The following is a 20620-nucleotide window of genomic DNA, read 5'->3' on the forward strand; positions in this document are numbered from 1 at the left end:
ACTTTATCTTATCGCTCCCCCCACCAAGCTCCGCCCAGCTTCGTGGAAGCTCATGGGACAGCACGTGGACAGGTAATAAAATACCTAAGGTACCTATGGAACCCATGAGACGCTCAAGAATTCTCATCACGGCTTCTGTAACTGGGGATTACATTACTAGCATGTACACCCTGATCCTTGTCTTGACCGATCATGGAAGATCTACACACATGAACCCCCCCTAACACCGACCCCTCGTGAGACACATCTATGCCTCGAACGCCAAAGTGCTAGACCGTCTACCAAATGTAGCTACTTTCTGCCTCATCTACCAAGAACGAAGCCGGGTCAATCCATTCCTCGAAGTGATGCACGAGTGATAGTTGGACGATGGAGGCGTTAGAATGGCGGCATCGGAAGTCGAAGGACGCCCGTCTTCCCATCTTCCTGGATCGCAATTGCATAGGTAATAGTCCAGTCGCGTTCTCGCTTGTAAGCTCGGTGCTGCACTGCTAGGGGCTGGTAGGTCTTTTTCAAAACAGCATGTTAAGGATGCTCGCTAAACTGGGCGCTGATCGATCTCTAATCATCGACAAAAGCTTTCTTTCCCTAGGATGGTTGACCACCTGCGACCACCACAAATAATGTGTCCGGCGACTACTTGCCCGGAGCCGGCGTCGCGCTTCCGCTCGCCTGTCTCTGGTGCCCCTGCCCTTGTTGTTGTTGTTGAGCAGCCTGTTGGGCGGCCTGTTGGGCGGCCGCCTGCTGGGCCTGTGCTTGTTGCTGGGCCCGGAGGAGTGAAGCATACTGATGTGGACTGTTCATTGGCTGCTGTGCTGCCGCTCCTGCGGCCGCGTTCATTGCTGCTTGCTGTGCTTGCTGCTGGCTCTGCACGATCAGGCGACCCAGATGCTCAGTTGCCAACTGCCGCACTGTTTCTGGTGGGAGGTTTGCGTTCTTAGCCCGGTAGTGCGCCTCCAGCTCCGCAAGTCGTTGTGTGATATGCTGGCTCAGGATTCCGGGAGATCTGCCTGGCATGGCGGGCATACTCAAACCCGGACCCGGCGACGTCACCAAACTAGCACCATTGGCCGCATTGAACGATGCTACCATAGCCTGCGCGTTCGTCAGGAACGCCCCCTGGTTGAGGCCGTTGACCACGCTACGCAACGGTGTTGGGGAGCCCTGGGCCCCGTTCGCTTGGGGCAGTTGCTGCGCTTGTTGGCCAGTCGGCGGCTGTTGCTGCTGTGCTACCTGTTGTTGCGCGTGTGGCTGGGCGGGTTGTTGTTGCTGTTGGTGCTGCTGCTGCTGCTGCTGCTGCTGTGGTGGTGGTGGTGGTGGTGCCTGGACAGTGTGCTGTTGCTGCAATGGCTGCTGTTGCTGCTGCTGCTGCTGGAGTTGCTGGATGGCGGCTCGTTGTTGGTTTTGAATTGACCGTGCTTGAAGCACCAGGTTGATGTCGGGGTGAGGATTGGCCATTGGAAGTCTCTGCTGTGCCGCCGCCTGCATTGCCTGAAGCTGAGCCTGAGGAATGCCTGCCATTTGAAGCGGCGGGACAAGGCCGCCGGCAAGTCGCGCTTGTACAGCGGCAGGAACCGACCCGGGAGTCCCTGGTATCGAAACTCGTCCTGGAACTCGATTGTGCGCGGCCATGGCAAGCTGCCCAGGGACATTGAGAAGCGCGGCGTTGTTGAGCGGGTTTGCCGCAGCGAGCTGCGCTGCCGCCTGCGGAACAGGAACAGCCCCCGGGGTACCCGGTGCTTGGCCGGGGTTGCTCTGCTTCTGCTGCTGCGGGTGGGTTAGTTCATGCGGTCAACCATTTCACGTCAAAATGGGGCACTTTACCAATCTCCTGGCATTCGCCTCAGCCTGCCGCGCGGCGTATGCAGCCATTCTCTCCGCGAGCGCCTGGTCCCGCTCCCACCGCATGATGCTATAGTCTCGCGGCGTCTTGTTCTGAATCTGCTGCTGCCTGGGCACCTCGTTCGCCTTGCGCATGGCCGCCAGATTGGCCACCTGCTGAGCTTTCTGGGCCGCAGTTTCTCGCTTCTTCGCCAGTTTCCGCATAGCATCAATCAGTGCCAGGTGCTTCTGGTTGCGCCGTCGCTCAACACGTATGCTCGTGGTCGGTCTCCGTCTGGGGATCGGCGTAACCGCACCATTTGGTCCCACTTGCTGCTGTACATTTTGGTTGTGCTGCGCAATGGCTCTCTGCGCCGCATCGATCCGAGCTTGGTAGGCTTTGAAATATGGGGTTCTCGCCATATCGTTTGGCAGGCCTTCCAAGCTGCCGAGACTAACCCATCGCTCAAAGCACTCCCAGGGTGTACGCCGCTCGGCTCCGGAAGCGAACGCCGAGGGGGTCGATACCATTGTCGATATCAGAGACCAGTTGTATGAGCACTCGCGGACAAGGCACTTGAGCTGCTCATCCTCAGCCCACGTCCACTGAGACGCAGTTCGGCACTCAAAGAAGGTCTGAGGGGGCATAGGGTGCTCGGTAGGTGGTCGGAACTGGTGGCCAGCGTGGAGTCGATCTCGGATGCCCTTCATATCAGGGCTGAACAATGCAATTGCAGTGTTTTCGGGCCGTAGCTCTGAGCCGTTGTCCTTGTCTTCTTCAAAGACCATGTCACCCTCACCCTCGTGTTCCGCAAGATAGTCGTATCGACGGCGCTTGCGGGGTGGAGTGTTGTTGGTCAGAACCATTTCACCTTCAACATACTTGCTGAGAGGCACCGCGGGACGCTTCCACTTTGCGTCTGGATCGTAATCCGCGCCGACGAAGTCGAATTTGGGGACCTGCAGTGGTGAACCATGGATTGGGAGGTTTTCTAGAAGGAGATCCGCCGTTTTCGAGGGCTGTAGGGCAAAGACAACCTCGTCGTCGTGCAGGGCGAAGATGGCAGATGGGGCAGCAGAATCAACCATGATCTCTGGGGGCTCCTCCTCAGCTTCCATCGGGGAATCGGTGTGAACGAGATCCGGCATCGCTTCGTCCATAGCACTAGTGGTATTGACATTCGTGCTTCCCGCAATCCTGTCTGCTGATCGTGGCGGAAGTACCGCATTCACCTGGAGCGCCAACCGCTCTGCCGGGCTCGAGTGGACCCATTCCGCACAGGCATAGGCGAGGTTTCGCGCAACCGCTCGCGTCCACTTCCGCTCCTCGCGAAAATCGGTGCGCATCCATTTCATCTCCTTGAGGACGATATCCCAGTGAGACGGTGGTCTTGCCGGCTCTGGGCATCGTACCGGCTGCCTCAATGACCATTTGTCGTGCTGCTGAAGATGATAGACACGCCGCAAAATCTTGCAAGCTTGGTGGTCTAGGATCGAAACGTACTGGTCCGAGGTTGAGATGGTCTTGTGGGCCTGGTTCAAGAGTTTCTCGATAGGCTTCATCCACGTTGATTGCCGAGTGAAGCCCTCAATGAAAAGAGGCGTGAAGTAGTCATCGGATGGGATCTGTCCCGGCCGTTGCTGGCTGACAACAACTGTGCCCTCGTCTCTCGGCTTCGACTTTGTAGGTTGCTTGCCGAAAATCACGGTCGGGACGCTCTTCCGTCGTTTCTCACGAGCCTTGTGGGCGAGCAGTGTGAGTTGGGCCCCGGAGGAAGCCTTCTGTGCGGAGATCTGCTCCTCGGTTGCGCGAGACACGCTTGGAGTCTCTGGCCCCAAGGTTTGGGGCGGTTCGGCAGAAGGTCCAGGTACATTTGTGGACGATGGCGGGTTCTTAAGTAACTCATCTCGTCCGGTTCGATCCATAGCGGCAGCTCCTGGAAGAGAAGGGATGTTTTTCAGGGTGGATGTGGTGTTTTGTGATGCGTTTGGTGTCGTCGTGTCTCGGGATGCAGCGATATCTGGTTTGTCGAGGTCCATGGGGACCACGATACTATCACTGCTCATTTCATGCATGTTAACACCGGTACGATTTACCTCCGGGGTAGTCTTATCATCCCGCTGGTTTTCTGCCTGTCCGGTGGGAGATGCAGCGTGCGCCACCTGCGACGCACTATCCCCTAACACAGATGACTGGGCCCGTTCCTCCACACCTTCCACAGCTTTGGTGAGACTGCCGGTGGCAAGAACAGCATCGCCTGCAGGCTCAGAGTGCTGTGCATGAGCTGTATATGATGCGGGCCGACTGGAGGGCTGGGATAGCTGGGCCGCCACCGATTCCTCAAGCAGCTGCGCTTCTACGCCATCAACAGTCGTTAGAGGCGACACTTCCAGCGAGGGCGAAGTCGCAATGACCTGGGTATCGCCACCATGTTCCCCTTCCTGTACCATGGGCCGCTCTTTCAGTCCCTGAAGAGGGGCTTCTTCAGTCCTCTCCAAGTACTGTGGTCCGTCGTTGTCAGGGCTGGTATTCGCAGACGCATCGTGCACGGCCGATGTCAACATTGACGGCGCAGTAGACCCGGGAGATGATAAGGCGTCAGCGTAGCGCACAGAATCAGTGAGAGGCACCCGCTGATCCAGAGATGTGGCCTCAGCATCTTTCACGCTCTGTCCGTCGTCGTGAAGCAGCCTGGGACTTGCGGCCAAACCTTCCGAGCGCGGTACCATCGTCCTGCTGCCCAGAGGTGCCTGGCCCCCGTCGCGTCCGTCGGAAGCGCCATCGCCCCGGCCCCGGTCTTGGGGATGGACAAGATTCTTATTCGCTTGCAGTTTGTCGGGGTAGCCATGCTGCTGTTCGGTAACCACGGCGCTCGCGGTGTTGGCATCCGTAGCCGATTTACCAACCGACAAGTCGTCTACATTCCTGCTTGTTCCAGAGTATACGTCTCGGTCGTCAGGTCCTCCGCTCTGGAGCTTCGACGAGGGTGGCCCGCCCTCCCGCGATTTGTTCGATATATCGCGAGTGGTCTTCTCGGTCGCCGTAGGCCCGTACCGCGCACGAAGCTGTTGTGTATCAAACAGCCGTTTCCGACGCGCCGGTATGTTGTGCTCGTTTAATCGCCAACCTCTACATGCGAAATGCCACGACTCAGAAACTTGATCTCGCACGCGGCACAATCCAAGACAGCAAGGAGAAAGGAATGCACATAGTATACTGGGATAGTTAAAACGTACTGCAGAATGTCGGCTTCGTTCAGGAACTTTTCTTCCGCAGGCGCGGTCGGCGGCGCGTCGGGATCGCTTAGATCGAAGTTGGGAACGCCATCTCGGTCGGCGGCTGCGATAGCGAAGAGCTCACGCAGCTTACGTTTACGCGAAGACGCAATTGAGCTACAAGTGGTTAACACCGATTATCGCACATCAAAATGATCAGGAAATTGAGCTCTATCCAGTGGAACTCTTCGCACCTTAATTCCGCCCGTTTTGATTTCAGCAGCTTCAGGCGGTCGGCGAGCGCCTGCTCAGTCATGTCATCGGCGACCGCGACATCCGTTTTGAATCAAACGGATGACGATGTCAACTTCAACAGAGCGATGGAAAACCGAAATCGCAACAACAAGAGATAGAAAATGGCAGCGTTGCGACTTTTTGACAATGCGAAGATTGAATGACCTCTTCAAGCAGGGCGTAAATCTCTGCCGTGCTTTGCTGAGGGGGTGTGTTGAGATAACCGTATCAGCGGGCGCGCGACGCACCTGCAGTTTTGGGGGGCAAAATTGTTAAGGAGGGGCGTAGCAACGCCTGAAGGAATGAAGGAAAGGGCCGCTTTAGCGATCGTCCAGCGGTGTGATGGCACCTGTGTGCACCCAATTTGGAATGTGAGAACGCCTAAGTCTGCTGGGTCCTAGGGCTTCTGGCCGCCGAAAGCGTCCGAATGAGACTGGATCTGACGTGTTAATAACAGAAATCGAAGTACCGGGCAGGTACCTAGTCCGCACTGTGACCCACCTTTCCCCCATCTACCTTAAGACTCCACCGCCATATCCATGACGGGATTCCATGAGCCGCTGGTTGGCAGCCGAGGAATATCCGGTGGAGGAAATGGACATGAGACTGAGAGAAGACCTCGAAGGGAACCGAGAGCAAAGTGAACGACACCAGCGGTCTGGGTAGGACGCCCTATCGTTTCTTCGCTGCCGGGTCCGAGCAGATCGAACGCTGTGGAAGCCAACCCTCACCGCTACCCGCAAAAGCCGGGGCTCTGGGACTGAGGAATCGTTAGCCATTGCTTAACCCGCCGACTGAGCACGGCCGGTAATAAGCAGTCCAGGGCTGGCTCCATCCTGGGGTCAGTTGTCTCTTGTGTCGGAGCAGCAGAGGCGGTTCCACTCTAGGCACGGCTTGGAGGGTGCGAGAACAAGCTGCGAGAACAAGGTGCGAGGTGTATACCCTGCAGAAGCAGTAGGTTGTGTTGGAGAGCAACCATTCATCTCTGTGTTGGCCGGCGGTGGAGAGACATCGACGCAGGGTCCAAGAGTCAATGGGGTGTGGTTGGCCAGTGCGCAAGCCCCACCAAAGCTATGTTGTATCATGTTGCCAGGCCGGGTCCAAAGTTCTCCAACCTGAGATCTTGACCTTGACATAAATATTGGCTGTAATGCGGTAAACAGGCGAACACTTGCAGTACCAAAAGATTATCCGGAATCTACTTTGGAACGGATTGCCATCGCTTGCTCTCACAGTTTATCCTCCTCCCCGGCCCCGGAGCAACATGGCAGACCAACCGTCCCGGATAGCGATTCAGCTCGGAAAGCCAGCCGGCGCTTCGCCACACGGGATCAAGAAACGCACGCGTCCTGCGCACGGGAAACGACATCGAGCGCACGCTCTAAACGAGGGTTCCGAGTCGGAAAATAGTGATGATGACCACCAGCAAGCAAACGGCCGCCACAAGGTCATCACCTCGTACGACATCCACGGCGGGAGTCTCGATAATGATGGGGCAGGGCAATACGAGAATCCAAGACGAGATGGCCGAGATGCGAAAGGAAAGCAGAAAGACAAGCCATCTGACGAAACTGGCACCACAGACGGTGGAGGTGGAGTCGCAGCAGACAGCTCTGAGTCTGCAGACAAGCCCGTAAAGTGGGGGTTGACCATCAACATGAAGGGGAAGACGGGAACAAAACACAACGGGCAAGAGTTGAAGTCACGAATTAGCGCACCTGACTCCGAAGGGGATTCAACAGGGCACAAGGGACATACAAAAAGTATTGACGAGGAGGCCCTGGACGCGCTCATGGGATCGAAGTCAACGAAACGCAAATACATCGATTCTGATGCCGCTGACCGGGACCCGCGCCCCGAGGACTACAAAGTCGTGCCCATCGATGACTTTGGGGCAACGCTCCTGAAACGCTTTGGCTGGGATGGCAAGATGAAGGGAAAAGTCAAGGAAGTGACGAGACACGCCAATCTGACGGGCCTCGGCGCCAAAGATGCGAAAGGCGCGGAGGATCTCGGGGCTTGGAATCAGAAGGCTGGCAAAGACTCCCGGCCCGTGCGACTCGAGGACTACCAGAGAGAGGAAAGGAAGAAGCGCCAGCGCGTCGATGACCGGTACGCCGACAGCTACAAGCGAGAGAGGGAGAGGGAAAGGGAACAGGGGCGAGAGCGCGGACGAGACAGATAGAGAACCCCCCACGACCCGCCTTCTATACCCGACACGATACCAGTTTCTGTTCAGATGATCCTATCTGTCCCATTGGGACGCATATGTTGCCATCCTCAACGTCCAGCGCTTGGCCGAGGTGGGTATCGCAGCACCGCACCGTTACCAGTTTGCCAAACACTAATACAAGCCGGCCTGGGAAAGCGAACTGTCGAGCGGTAGACTCAAAGCCAGTTGGTTTCCAACAGCGGATAATACACTCATATTTTCCGCCCTGGTCAAGCCCCGTCTTTTCGTCACCTTGAATGTCTGGGCTTTATGTTGACCATGGAACGAGACCCTCTAGCTGACATCTTATGTTGCGCGCTTTGGAAAAGGGTACGACCGAACCATCCATCGGTCGGTGTTAGCCAACGTTGTGCGGCTGGCACTCCAAGGTTTAGGTGGAACCTTCAGCACGGGAATCGCTCTGGAGATACACTTAGAGCAACGGCGCGGACACGATGGAGAAGGTGCCTACATGTGAACGGCCCAACCATCAAAGAAAGGACTGGCAGCTTGTTTGAGGCCGGGGCCCGGCTTGTGAAACCCGCTTATCGACCTCTACAGCCTGAGCGACTCCCCGGCTGTTGGGTCCCATCGACAGAGCCTCGCCTACCTCTGCTCGTCGGACAACACCTTGGTCCCTTACTCCAGGGGCTAGGACAAGGGTGAGCCGTTCCGTCTCCCGTGAGCCTCCAGTACAGAATTCGGTTCCAGACCGGGATCACTCAGTGGTGATTCAACTCTATGCACCGCCAAGGAACCGTTCGGGAAATGTACACCAGTCAGCAGACAAGAATGGCAACCGTTTCTGTCTCAAACCCACAAACCACGACCAGATTACCTTGCCGCCGTTGAGCTGGGACTTAACTTTCCCAATGGTGACCAAGTTCAGAGGCTTATTATAGGCAGAAGGAAAGATGGAGATTTCCTCAACGTGTATAGCCACTGGTCTTCCCCATGGCAACTGGATCCTGCAGTCCGAATCCATTGGCTACTCGCGCCCCATCGAGGATTCGGACCGAGTGGACTGGAGCTGCCGCATAACAACAGGTGCTACTGCTGTTGGTGCCCGCTTTGCTCATATGCACCGTCTCTATGCTTTGCTGTAAAGCTTGCCGATCCGGTTCTGCATGGTAAGACAGCTGTTCGCCAACACTGCGTGTTTGCTACCCAACTTAAACAAACTGCGTTACCGGTCTCTCCGATCCTCTGTTGACCCAACGACGGTTGCTTGTATGAACAAGCTCGAGTACCAGCGCTAATCTGAGTTCCACGTCCTTGTCCTGCTTTCCTCTCCCTCCCGGTCTGGGTCTTTGATATCTTCCGCTTCACGCACCCCCACACCCACTCACCTTTTGAACATCCCAGACATGGCGGGCGTGACGGCAAGGCCATGGTGGAAAGATGCTGTCTGCTACCAGGTCTATCCCGCCTCTTTCAAGGATTCCAATGGAGATGGCCTTGGAGACATTCCCGGTATTCTCAGCAAGATCGACTATTTAAAAGACCTGGGCGTTGACGTGGTCTGGGTCTCGCCTATGTAAGTGTTCTCTTGGGGCACGATCTGTCTTGAGCTATAGTGCTGATTCCTGGCGTCTATGCAGGTTTGACAGCCCACAGGTTGACATGGGATACGACATCTCGGACTACGAGAAAGTATATCCGCCCTATGGCACTGTCAAGGACATGGAAGATCTCATAGCAGCTTGCCACGAGAGGTAGCCACCAGCCTTCAGGGATATCTGTTGTTGTTTGTCCAGCGAGCTAACCTCAATAACCAGGGGCATGAAGCTGATCCTGGACCTCGTCGTCAACCACACATCGGACCAGCACGCCTGGTTCAAGGAATCAAGGTCTTCCAAGGACAACCCGAAGCGTGACTGGTACATCTGGAAGCCTCCGCGCTATGCAGAGGACGGCACCCGGCTGCCGCCCACCAACTGGAGGAGTTATTTCTCTGGCCCGGCCTGGGAATACGACGAACACACAGGCGAGTACTATCTCCACCTGTTCGCCAAGGAGCAGCCGGACCTCAACTGGGAGAACAAGGAGACGCGTGAGGCCATATATAACAGCGCCATGCGCTTCTGGCTCGACAAGGGCGTCGATGGCTTCCGGGTGGATGTTGTCAACATGTACTCGAAGGGCGTCGAGTTCAAGGACGCTCCCGTCGTTGACTCCAGGTTCCACGAACAGCCGGCTTGGATGTACTACGCCAACGGGCCCAGGATGCACGAGTTCCTCAGGGAGATGAACCAGAAGGTCCTCAACCACTACGACACGGTGACGGTGGGGGAGCTACCGCACACGCCGGACCCGAAGAAAGTCCTGCAGTACGTGGGGGCGAGCGACAGGCAGCTGAGCATGGTGTTCCAGTTCGACATTGTCGACATCGGCCAGGGCCGCGAGCACAAGTACCACTTTCAGGAATGGAAACTCCCGCTCCTCAAGGGCATCGTGGCCAAGTGGCAGCAGTTTATCGAAGGCACCGACGGCTGGACGACCGTGTTTTGCGAGAACCACGGTACGTGGGTAGATAGCACCATCCACTCTTACCATATCAGACCTGCGGCACATCATCTAACAGTGTGAAAAAATAAATAAAAATTAAAACAGACCAAGGCCGCTCGGTATCGCGCTATGCCTCCGACGCACCCGAGCACCGCGTCCACTCGGCCAAGCTGCTCTCACTCATGCTCTGCGCTCTGACGGGCACGCTGTTCATCTACCAAGGCCAGGAGATCGGCATGATCAACGTGCCCCGGTCGTGGCCCATCGACGAGTACCGCGACATCGAGTCGGTCAACTTCTACAAGGCCATGGCCCGCCAAACCAATAACGACCCGGCCGAGATGGCCTATGTCATGCGCGGCCTGCAGATCCTGGGGCGCGACAACGCCCGCCTGCCGATGCAGTGGACCGGCGACGCGCCGCACGCCGGGTTTACCGACTGCGAGAGCGGACCCTGGATGAGGGTGCACGATCTGTACCCGGAGATCAATGTTGAGCGACAAGTGAGGGAGGGGGCGGCGTCGGTGTTGGGGTTCTGGAAGAGGATGATCCGCTTCAGAAAGGAGCACGCCGATCTACTGGTGCATGGCGCGTTTGAGGGCTTTGGGATGCAAGACGAGAGCACCTTCGTGTTTGGGAAGACGGCCGGGGAGAAGAGAGCGGCCGTGGCGCTCAACTTCACGGGAGAGGAGCAGGAGCTTGAGCTCCCGGCGTATGGGGGATTGGTGTTCAAGATGGGGAGTCATGATGATGCCGCAGTGCTCGAGGAGGGAGTCAATGGTAGGCTTAGGAAGTTGAGGCCGTGGGAGGGGAGGCTGTATCTCGCTGGCTGCTAGGCTTGTCAGAGATTGCCTTGTATCCGTACATATGGTAGGTCCATCGCGATGGCTAAAAGTCAGCTGAAGGAAGCATCGAGGTCATAGGACTACCGATAGGTCATGGTCTAAATCCTACCTAGTAGGTCAGAGTAGAATTCGCTGTGGCGTCTTTTGAGTAAACACACAGCTCTAAACCATTGCATCACAGACTCAACAGCCTCAAGCGGTGCACTTTGTCTGCAAAAATACGCAAGTAATTCGAACCGTGTCTAAGACATCAATGATCCGAAGATAGGTATCCGTAGTTACTGCCCGTTATTAGAGCTTAAACTAGGTAGTAGTAGAAGTGCATGGCAGGAAAAGGGGCAAATAGGATCATCCGCCGTGAGACAATGGACAATTGCTGGAATCCCTGCAAAGATTCAAGTTGCTTTCCAGGCCACTGGGCGCCAAGCTTTTCACTCCATAGCGTTTAACAGGCGGACCCCACTGCCAGCCACAAACACGCGTCCACCGCCAAACCCTGGAGCCCAGCTCCCCTTTCATGGGGGAAGGGGAGGCTCCCGTCCAGCTCGAAAAAGTGCGGTGGACGAAGCTAAGTAGCCCCATCACCGTCCTCCTTCCACCTTTTCTCCCCAGACTTTTTCGTCCTGTCTTCTCAACAGTCCGCAATTGGACTGTCGCAGAAGCAGCTGCCGCCACAATGTCGAAGCCGCAGAGCGCCAACGGCAGCGAGTCGGAGTTCGAGTTTATCGAAACTCCCAAGGCTCCCACACCGACCTTCGAGAAGTTTGAGGAGTGCGGAGTGCGCACCACTTCGGTAAGTTGATACGCACGTTCCTAGGCTGGTGTTGGAATCACGACACGGTCGTACAGACACCATCATAGCTCCAACCAAGCTAATTGGCACTTGGCTAACCGCCGCACGCAGTACCCGACCATCAAGAATGCTCCTCTGCCCGCTGACGGTGCGGGCACTGACAGCTTCTCCAACGCTCTGCTCTTCTCCATCCTCGGCGGCGTGCCGCTTTACTTCTCATGGAAGCTTGGTGGTGGTCTGAAGACGGCCATCTTCCTGGCCCTCTTCACCACCCTTCCCCTGCTAGCCGCGTTCTGGATTATTGCCTCAACCATGTCGCCCCGTAAGAATGAGAAGGCCAAGTTTCCCGGCCGCCCCATCGAGCACTACCTCACCTTCAAGAAGCCGGCCGACAAGGCCAAGTACTCCGGCAGGGCCAAGATTCCCATGGAAACGTTCCACGAGATGTACTTTGACGGCGATGTCGACTTCAATGGCGACTGTCTGGAGGTGATGGAGTACCGTCACGATTGGGCCAGCTTCCGCTTCACCTACGGCTTGATCAAGTTCTTCCTGACCGGCATGATCCCGGAGGTCATCATGCACACCCGGTCGCAGGGTAAGTCGATTCAGTTCTTCCAGATGGGGAGCCGTGTGTGTAGGGCGTGCTAACGTGGGGTTACTAGATGAGGAACAGGTGCGCGACCACTACGACCGTGGCGACGACTTCTACGGTTGGTTCCTCGGCCCGCGCATGATCTACACCTCCGGCGTCATCAGCGACATCAACCGCGAGGAGACCCTGGAGGAGCTCCAGGATAACAAGCTCACCGTGGTTTGCGAAAAGATCAATCTCAAGGAGGGTGAGCGCATGCTGGATATCGGCTGCGGCTGGGGCACCCTGGCCCGCTTTGCCAGCGTCAACTATGGCGCCAAGGTCACCGGCATCACTCTCGGCCGCAACCAGACTGCCTGGGGCAACAGCGCCCTGCGCAAAGCTGGCATCCCCGAGGAACAGAGCAAGATTCTGTGCATGGACTACCGCGACATCCCCACCCCTCAGGGCGGTTACAACAAGATCACCTGCCTGGAGATGGCGGAGCATGTCGGAGTCCGCCATTTCCACTCATTCCTCAAGCAGGTCAATGAGATGCTGGATGACGATGGAACTTTCTTTCTCCAGATTGCAGGTCTGCGCAAGAGCTGGCAGTATGAGGATCTGATATGGGGTCTCTTCATGAACAAATACATCTTCCCTGGCGCTGATGCCTCGACTCCTCTTGGCTGGTTCATCGACAAGCTCGAGGGCGCCGGCTTTGAGGTCAAGAGCGTCGATACCATTGGCGTGCACTACTCGGCCACTCTCTGGAGATGGTACCGCAACTGGATGGCCAACCGCGAGAAGGTGGAGGCCAAGTATGGCAAGAGATGGTTCCGGGTATGTTTCCCAGCCAACCGCAAAAGTGTGATCTCGAGATGCTAACCAGAGAACAGATCTGGGAGTACTTCCTTGCCTACTCGACCATCATCTCCCGCCAGGGCAGCGCCACCTGCTACCAGATCGTGCTTCACAAGAACATCAACTCGTTCCACCGTGTGGAGGGCATTCCTACGCAGCACGGCCTCGGCGGCGCTGCCGCTGCTGCCAAGATTGACTTGAAGGCGTGGGCCGAGGCCAATGCAGCGGAGTTCCCCAGCGTTCCTGCGCATTAGGACGTGCTCACATGGAGCTGGAAGACCTGAATGCAAGAGTGGTCTCGGGTAAGACCGGGTTTGTTGGCGGACCGGCTGGTTGAAGTTCTACCCGTGTAAACATTAGAGTTGGACAGCAGACAGTTAGTTGAAAGGCTAGGAACCGTCCTATTGGGATGGCTCTACTGTTCACGATAACGGCGGGCACGGTCGCAAAATAGAGATAGGGACGGTAAAAAAACGGAAACGTGGGGGGTTTTTAATGAAGGGGGACTCGAGCTGTCCTTGGGTTGGGATTCTTGGGAAACGTGTCCCTGTGTCCGAGGAACCTGCTGTGATTTCCCATTCCCTCAAGTATTGAGTATACCGTTATTCCGCGTGTTCCCGTCGTTCAAGATAACAAAATGCTGTGTCGTCTTCGAATGATCTCTCATTAGTCATTCTCAGGAGAAGTGGCCTTCTTAAACCAGGTCTAGCTGCGCCAGTATTTATTTACCTTTCCGTCGGGTATCATACCGTACAACAACTGGTTCCCTACCTGGTAGCTGTTCTTCACAGGCACACGTCGTTCCCTCAATCGGACTCTATTGCGCACCCTCCTTCCACCCAATCGGTATCAACGCCGCAGCAACATTATCCACCCCGCGCTCGGTCGCGAGCATGTTATACTGGTTCGCCGCGTTTCTCGTGTCCAGCACCTCTACGTTCATGCCGAGGTTGCTGATTGTCCTCCTCGTGGCAGGACTCAGCGGCCTCATCTCCGGGCCCAACCCCAGTATCAGCAGATCTGCCCGTGTTAGCCCAACGTTCGCAGATTGTGATGTAGCCAGGAAGAAAAGCAAAATAGATATAAGAAAAGAAGAGAGAAGAAAGAAGAACGTACCAGGCCTAGGCCAAACAACCCCCAAAAGCGCAAACCCTTCCTCAACCACCTCCCATTGGCCCTTGTCATTCACCAATTTCCTCCCCCCTTTTGGTGTACTTGTGCTGCTCCACGGGCGCCAAGCAAACGCCTCGCCGCCCACGAGGAGTGCCCCGTCCCCACCCGTGATGTGGATGCCAGAATCGAGCGAGAAGCCGTCCTCGTGGCAGGCCGTCACGGCCGTCGACGGCACCGGGGTGGAGCCCAGCAAGTCCATCTGGCCGAAGTCAGTGGGCGGCGGCTGGTCAGGAACCTCTTCGCGGTTGTGGGCGAGCTGTTTGCGCTGTCGGTCCGTTGGCGGGGACGTGTGCACCGCGCGGTGGTAGCTGGGCACAGGAGCATCTCGGTTGCTGTTGTTGTTGTTGTTGTTGTTGTTGTTGTTGTTGTTGCAGCAGGCGGTGGTGGTGATGGTGGTGGTGGACGGCAGGCGGAGGAGTGGTGTCTGTACCCTCAAGTACGGTGGTTGTCGTCGGGGAACGCATTTGGTTGTGTTGGAACGAAGGATGCGGCAGGTGGTGAGGGGAACACGGAGGGCTGGTGATGGGGTCGACATCGTGGCGGATGTTGCGCTGGCTATAGAGGGATGCCTTTGTTGTCGCCGGGGAAACTCTCACTGACTCGCAGCGGCTCGCTAATAGTTAAAGATGCCCGTGTTAAGATCTCAATTGGAAATTTACTGTGTAAGCAAGTCGACGTCATTGCACGGGTTCTTGAAAGCTCGGGCCCGCAGCTTCCCCCATTGGCATCCCCACCAGCTCATACTCAATACAGTCCGAGCATCAGAATAGCGAAACGAGCGCGGTAGGTATGAGAAGCGTCCGGCATTCACGAGTAAGGCTGCTCATCACATTTCCGAGGCATGGAGATCTCCCGTCCTCGTCACTATCATCAAAAACCATCCACCTGAGCGCGACCTGCTTGAATTGTCCCTTGGGTTCCTCGCTCGCGACCGTAACCACTGTGCCATTTGGTGCTCGAAACTCCCTTCGCTGTGTTTCCCACAGCATCCCAGCCCATGAACCACGGTATGAAGTCCAGTTCCATTGAGAACCTCGTCCCGGAGTAAAAAGCAGCCCTAAGAACAGAGACAGCCAAACCCCGGCTGTGTGTATGTGTATGGCATGCGGCCCGACTCCCAAGTGAACACCGAAACAATGAGACCGTCAACTCAGCATCCGCCCGCCCGAACCAAAACCAAGTGCATTTATTTCTTCTTCTCGGCCTGGCTCTGCTCCTTCAACACCTTCTTGACGATCTTCTGCTCCTCAATGAGGAAGGCCCGGACGATGCGGTCCCGCACGCAGTTTCCGCATCTTGAACCACCGTACGGACGCTGGACGGTCTTCTTAGGCTTGGAAATCTGGGCGTACTCCCGGGGCCGGAGAGCGGGGACCTGCGAAAAACGGTACGTCAGCACACAACAGCCCAGATGTTTATCTCACTTTGCCTCTATCTCCGCTGCGTCGAGCCGGACCGACATCAAAGGCGGCAATGCATCGGTCTACAGCGAACCAACGTGCCCAGAACGGCAATGGGCTTCGCAATCGGCTGATGGACACCGGTCTCTAGCCCTCGCAGTGTCATAAGCTCGATGTTGGTTTCCGCGGCTGTTCGGTCGCTATCGATCGTCCCTCGGCTGTTCCTTCGAAATGTCCCAACCCCCACACGGAGCGCTCAAAACCCAAAACCACTTACACCAGGGAGCTTGATGCCGCAGTCGCCGCACTTCGGGGCAGTGCCGCGCTTCTTGATGTGAAGGAGCCGGAGCTCGCCGCCGGGAGTCTTAACAACCCGCGTCAGGTTAGACGTGGTGTTGTAGCTGCAGGAAACACAGTGTTAGCCCGTTTTCCTCCTCTTCGGCTCTTCGTCTTTCTCTCTCCCGTAAAATCAGCGGAATAGGAGGACTCACGGGTTGCGGCGGCGGTAGGTGACTCGTGAGGGCGCCATTGCTGCGGTGTTGTCGTCGCTGAGGTGATGGTTTCCGTCGACTCGATCACGGTGTGGGCGATTGTTGAATTTTGAGATACAGTTGCAAATTTCTGTGTGGGCGCAGAATGCAAGCCCCACACAGCGGCCCAACTTTCGGACTTCGAGCCTTGACACCTGGCGGAGCACAGCAACAGCCGGCAGAATGTGACTCCACCAGCCGCATTGTGGCTCACAGCTCAGGCGACAAGGTACGTAGGTACCTACATTCACCAGAAGATCATCGGGTCAGGTCTCGACCAGGTAGGGAACGTATCGCTTCTTGTTTGTTTCAAAAGTGCCTATGTAATATAGTTACCGTGGCTATCAAACAAGATGATAATCTTGCCTTTGGTATCATTCCGTATTCCCATCCAAAGAAAACCGATAGATGTTTCCCACCAGACGCCTATATCCCGAAAAAGAAACCTGCTCCTACCTAGATCGTCTAGTTGTGATATGTCAAGAAAGCCGGCGCCGCTTAGGATCTGGGTTCGCCCAGTCCGGATCATTACGGGCTCGCCATGGCTTGATGCCCTTTGGGTTCCCCTGCTGGCTGGCAGCCGCTCTAGCAAAGATCCCCTCAGATTGCAGGCCACGAACAGCTTCCCGAAAGCCTGTGACCTCCTTAGTCGTGCTGTTGACAGACTGCATGTAGGCGGCAAAGGCAGCCTGGGCTGTCGTGCTGTTAGTTGGCGGCTGCACTTCGTGCTGACCCATTTAGGCTTACGAGAAGGCTGTTTGTCCATCAATGGCCCTAACATGCGTGGAAGTGTTGAGCGAAGCTGCCGCAGCTGCACGGCAAGGTCAGACACCGGGCACCATTGACGCTGTGGCGAATCGCTGGCTTCACCAAACTTACCTGAAGGTGCACCTGGTTCAGACGGCTAAGCATTTCCACCAGCTGCTCTTCCTCCTGCACGCTGTCCTTGGGGATAGGTGAAGCCATATGACTGTTGGCCATTTTGACTATCAGACCTGCAAAAACATCTAGAAGTAATGAGGATGATGTCCCCAGAAAGGGAAGAGAGCCTGTGCCGGCTTGAGAACGCCTCGCAAGGTAGAAGTCCAGAAAGGAGGCTTGTAGGAAGCAGGTCTGATAGGATGGGATGACGAGCAAAGGGCTAACGTCTGATTATCTCCAGGACATGTCGAGACGAATCAAAAAGTTCGTAAGTGATATGCAAGGGTATGGACGTTGATTGACCAATCAAAACCGCCTGGCACCTAAATCAGACGGATGTTTGGCACCGTGTCAGCTACAATTGCTCATACGGAGTTGGCTAGCGTGTTCGATGCTGTCTGTCCATTGGCTGCATGGGCTAGTGCATGGCCACCCTGCACACCAGGCTCGTCATCCCATCCTATCAGACGAGTGCAGGCTACCCCCAGGGTTGGAGGTACCTACATATAGCTTCCCAGACCCACAACCCACCGGGCAATCACGCAAGCGAGAGTTCCGAGTCAGAGAACCAAGCCGTGCGTGGTCCTGTAAACACCGTGCACGCGTGCCAGCTACCAATTCTCGAAACGAATCAATTATACTACCGCGCCAGATCGGTGTGCCCTTTATGAGCGGGTACAGCGCTGCTCCGCAGCACAATCACCTTTCTGCGCCGCAATCCACGCTTGCCCCGACCCCAAACCAACACGACACGGTCGGCCCAGCCAGCCTAAGCGCCATCGCTGGCTCATACCAACCGGACAGCTCCGTCTTGGGCTACCTCCACCTGAACGGTGATGAGGGTGCGCAACAACAGGGACCACAACAGCAGAGCGTACCTATCAACCATCAGCACAGCCTCTACGACTGGAACTACCAGGTCCCTCATTCTGCCAGTAACCATCTACCGACGACCGTAACAACCACGGCAGCACCTGCTAGCATTTTCTCCTCCCTCCTCCCAGCGCTGACAAGCGGTCCCGAATTCGTCGGCCTACCGTGGACGGCTAGCGGGTCGCAGCCGGTATTGCCTGAAGCACAGCACGGGACCGCTGAGGTTCCTACCAGCAACTTGCCACAGACAGCTGTGCAGATCACGGCATCAGCGATTCCCTCATACAATTTCCCAGCGTCGGCGGGTCCCGAGGCGAATTCAGTATCGATGCAACAACCGCAAGCTGCTTACTCTTCAATGACTCAACAGTCGTCCGCGCCTCCTGCGCCACCTGTGCAGCCTACACTGCCCGCGCCGCCGGGCAACCTTGGTGTCCCTGGTAGCACCACCAATCCCGGCAGCGACCCTGGTGGCTTAGCGCCACCTCCGGAGTTGGTCTACCGCACGTTTGACGAACTGCTAGCAGCGGTACAGCGCTTCACCGACCAGCAGGGCTATGGCGTGGTTAAGCTGCGAGCAAGCAACTATCGCGAAGGCAAACCAACGCGCTATGATTTGGTATGCGACCGTGGCGGCGTGAAGTACGTCTCTACAGCTAAGAAGCGTAACCCGAGCACCCGCAAGGTCGACTGTCCGTGGCGCGCAAAAGCCGTGTGCGAAGTGCAACTGAACCATCAGTGGCGCTTCTCCGTTCAAGAGTCACGGCACAACCATGAGGCACGCGTTCCTGCCGCCCCCCCGGGGCAGGAGAACACGCCCGTCGCCCAGAGCCTACGGAGCATGCTGAACAAGATCGACCGCCTATCGCACGACATGATGGACAACTTCAACCAGTTGAGGGGGGCGTTGTCCAACGTGGAGAAGCGGCTCGAGGCCCTGGAAAGAGAACGCCCACCAATGCTCAGCGGCAATGGCGTGCCGCAGATGGGCGCACCCAGTATGCCACCCGCTAACATGGGCGGCAGCGGCATCGGGAACGGCGCACTGACCAACGGAGGCATGCAATCCCTCGTCGATAGCCGAATGGGCGGCGTGGAGAGCGGGCTTAGTCAGATGGGGAGCCGCGGGTTGGAAGGCTTGCCGATGATGGTTAACGACCAATAGTGAGGTTTCATCCAATACGTACTGGAGGGCCGACACGAGCAGGCACTGGTTTCGAACTCGCTACACGATCAGCAAGTACGCACGTTTGCAGCATTTGGCGGCCTGCCAGGACCAACAGAAGGGCAAGAGAACGAAAGCTCCGTCGGAACTTTATCTTTCAACAACTCGTGTCCTTTTGCCCACCGAGGACACGTTTCGCCTGCATAATAAACAGAAGAGGCGCTGGGACAGGCGAGAAGACCGCACCGTGAGGTCACAGACATGGAAGTCAGAGCCCCGGCCGATGAGGCGGAGCGGGCGGGGGAGGGACGCATGCACATGGCAGGACAGGTCGCAGACTTTGCTGTCTGTTCCGGGGGGGCTTTTTTGTCGTCTTGTTGCCATCTTTCAACTGCGCTTTCCCTGTTGTCTATGTATTCCCTTTCAGCGGCGTTTTGGCATGGGCAGTGAGCAAGTCTGTAGATACTCTGTTTGGCACGGGCTTCAGTACTTTTTGGGCCTTTTCCTTTCTTCTTTTGTTTGCACTTGGGTCTCTATTACATGGTTATTTCGCTTGCTTATCTCTCATGCTTCTCTTCTCGGTTACCATCCATAATGGGCATCGCTGGGACTATGGACCTGGTGTCAGCAAAGGGACTAGAAAACGGGCGGGCGGAAGACAGGGCTCACTTGGCGTTTGAACATGTTTGGGGGACAGGTCGTGGAAGCTACCTTGTTCAGCTTGCAGGAGGAGCAGGTTGGTTCGCTAGCATTGCTGTTTAGGTATCATATTGGCAGTTACCCTTGTGTTGGCTTGTTTGTCCGGTTAGCTCAGTTTGTCTGTAATATTATTCATGAATCACTGGGAAGTGTGACCTCAGACATAGAAACGGAAAACGAATAGTGAATGGAATGCAGCAGTCCGCTACCTTATTATCTCAGAAATCAAACCTCCTTGGTGGGCGTTGTCCGGGTTAGGCTGGTATAGACGTACGGCCATATAATTTTCTATGTAATTACATCGGCCATGTCTTCTTTTCCGACCTAGACTTACATTTTACAGAGGACGCCCAGCAAAGACGTTTGAGTCGGCGATTTGATTTTTTTTCTTGTTGGTGGGGTTAAAAGAGCGGGTTGGGCCAACAAAACATCTGTTATATAAATTCAACTAAGGTACTATAGATAACTTAAGGCTTATCTCTTAGTCTTTCTCTTAACTTATACTAGATAGTATTTATCTTTATAGGTCCTATATATATATTAAAAGATATACTTTTAGGGTACCGTTTCTTATAATAGTTAGGCTAGTTATTATCTTTATATTCGGTTTTAAAAATAATAGAAAAAGAGTTAGAGATAGTTTATTATTCAGTAAATAGTTAGTTGTTAGTCTAAATTACTACTATAATAATGCTATAACTTATAAACAATAGGAGTTTCAGTTAACCTAGA

The 20620-nt window shown here is 55.7% G+C and overlaps 8 protein-coding genes across 8 annotated transcripts; 4 read left to right on the plus strand and 4 right to left on the minus strand.

Moving 5' to 3' along the window:
• Positions 1-539: 539 nt before the first annotated feature.
• Positions 540-5564, minus strand: B0T15DRAFT_317830 (uncharacterized protein). Its single transcript, XM_062864020.1, has 4 exons — positions 5292-5564; positions 5059-5214; positions 1825-4951; positions 540-1767 (listed from the first exon to the last, which is right to left on the minus strand). Exons 1-4 carry the CDS (start codon positions 5351-5353, stop codon positions 637-639), a joined length of 4476 nt encoding a protein of 1491 aa, XP_062717400.1. The 5' UTR covers positions 5354-5564; the 3' UTR covers positions 540-636.
• Positions 5565-6426: 862 nt separating this feature from the next.
• On the plus strand, positions 6427-7664 carry B0T15DRAFT_317574 (uncharacterized protein). Its single transcript, XM_062864016.1, has one exon. The coding sequence runs from the start codon at positions 6596-6598 to the stop codon at positions 7514-7516; it is 921 nt and encodes a 306-aa protein (XP_062717401.1). The 5' UTR covers positions 6427-6595; the 3' UTR covers positions 7517-7664.
• Positions 7665-8719: 1055 nt separating this feature from the next.
• B0T15DRAFT_318068 (glycoside hydrolase superfamily) lies at positions 8720-11219 on the plus strand. The gene is made up of 4 exons (XM_062864021.1): positions 8720-9080; positions 9154-9258; positions 9322-10064; positions 10157-11219. The coding sequence occupies exons 1-4, from the start codon at positions 8911-8913 to the stop codon at positions 10885-10887; spliced, it is 1749 nt and encodes a 582-aa protein (XP_062717402.1). The 5' UTR covers positions 8720-8910; the 3' UTR covers positions 10888-11219.
• A 353-nt stretch (positions 11220-11572) lies between these two features.
• On the plus strand, positions 11573-13381 carry B0T15DRAFT_404775 (S-adenosyl-L-methionine-dependent methyltransferase; the record flags this gene model as incomplete). The annotated part of the gene is made up of 4 exons (XM_062865266.1): positions 11573-11689; positions 11801-12287; positions 12355-13106; positions 13163-13381. 4 exons carry the CDS (start codon positions 11573-11575, stop codon positions 13379-13381), a joined length of 1575 nt encoding a protein of 524 aa, XP_062717403.1.
• A 166-nt stretch (positions 13382-13547) lies between these two features.
• Positions 13548-14949, minus strand: B0T15DRAFT_317595 (uncharacterized protein). The gene is made up of 2 exons (XM_062864018.1): positions 14244-14949; positions 13548-14147 (listed from the first exon to the last, which is right to left on the minus strand). The coding sequence occupies exons 1-2, from the start codon at positions 14833-14835 to the stop codon at positions 13945-13947; spliced, it is 795 nt and encodes a 264-aa protein (XP_062717404.1). The 5' UTR covers positions 14836-14949; the 3' UTR covers positions 13548-13944.
• A 537-nt stretch (positions 14950-15486) lies between these two features.
• On the minus strand, positions 15487-16354 carry B0T15DRAFT_577911 (ribosomal protein L34Ae; the record flags this gene model as incomplete). The annotated part of the gene is made up of 3 exons (XM_062871077.1): positions 16192-16354; positions 15978-16101; positions 15487-15675 (listed from the first exon to the last, which is right to left on the minus strand). The coding sequence occupies exons 1-3, from the start codon at positions 16227-16229 to the stop codon at positions 15487-15489; spliced, it is 351 nt and encodes a 116-aa protein (XP_062717405.1). The 5' UTR covers positions 16230-16354.
• Positions 16355-16512: 158 nt separating this feature from the next.
• B0T15DRAFT_544157 (uncharacterized protein) lies at positions 16513-17449 on the minus strand. The gene is made up of 3 exons (XM_062870049.1): positions 17110-17449; positions 16978-17041; positions 16513-16924 (listed from the first exon to the last, which is right to left on the minus strand). Exons 1-3 carry the CDS (start codon positions 17209-17211, stop codon positions 16710-16712), a joined length of 381 nt encoding a protein of 126 aa, XP_062717406.1. The 5' UTR covers positions 17212-17449; the 3' UTR covers positions 16513-16709.
• An 18-nt stretch (positions 17450-17467) lies between these two features.
• Positions 17468-19331, plus strand: B0T15DRAFT_318227 (uncharacterized protein). Its single transcript, XM_062864022.1, has 3 exons — positions 17468-18042; positions 18259-18643; positions 18710-19331. Exons 1-3 carry the CDS (start codon positions 17543-17545, stop codon positions 19187-19189), a joined length of 1365 nt encoding a protein of 454 aa, XP_062717407.1. The 5' UTR covers positions 17468-17542; the 3' UTR covers positions 19190-19331.
• Positions 19332-20620: the final 1289 nt, after the last annotated feature.

Source organism: Chaetomium strumarium (assembly GCF_033439665.1).
Source record: "Chaetomium strumarium strain CBS 333.67 chromosome Unknown B0T15scaffold_8, whole genome shotgun sequence".
Taxonomy (NCBI): Eukaryota; Fungi; Ascomycota; class Sordariomycetes; order Sordariales; family Chaetomiaceae; genus Chaetomium; species Chaetomium strumarium.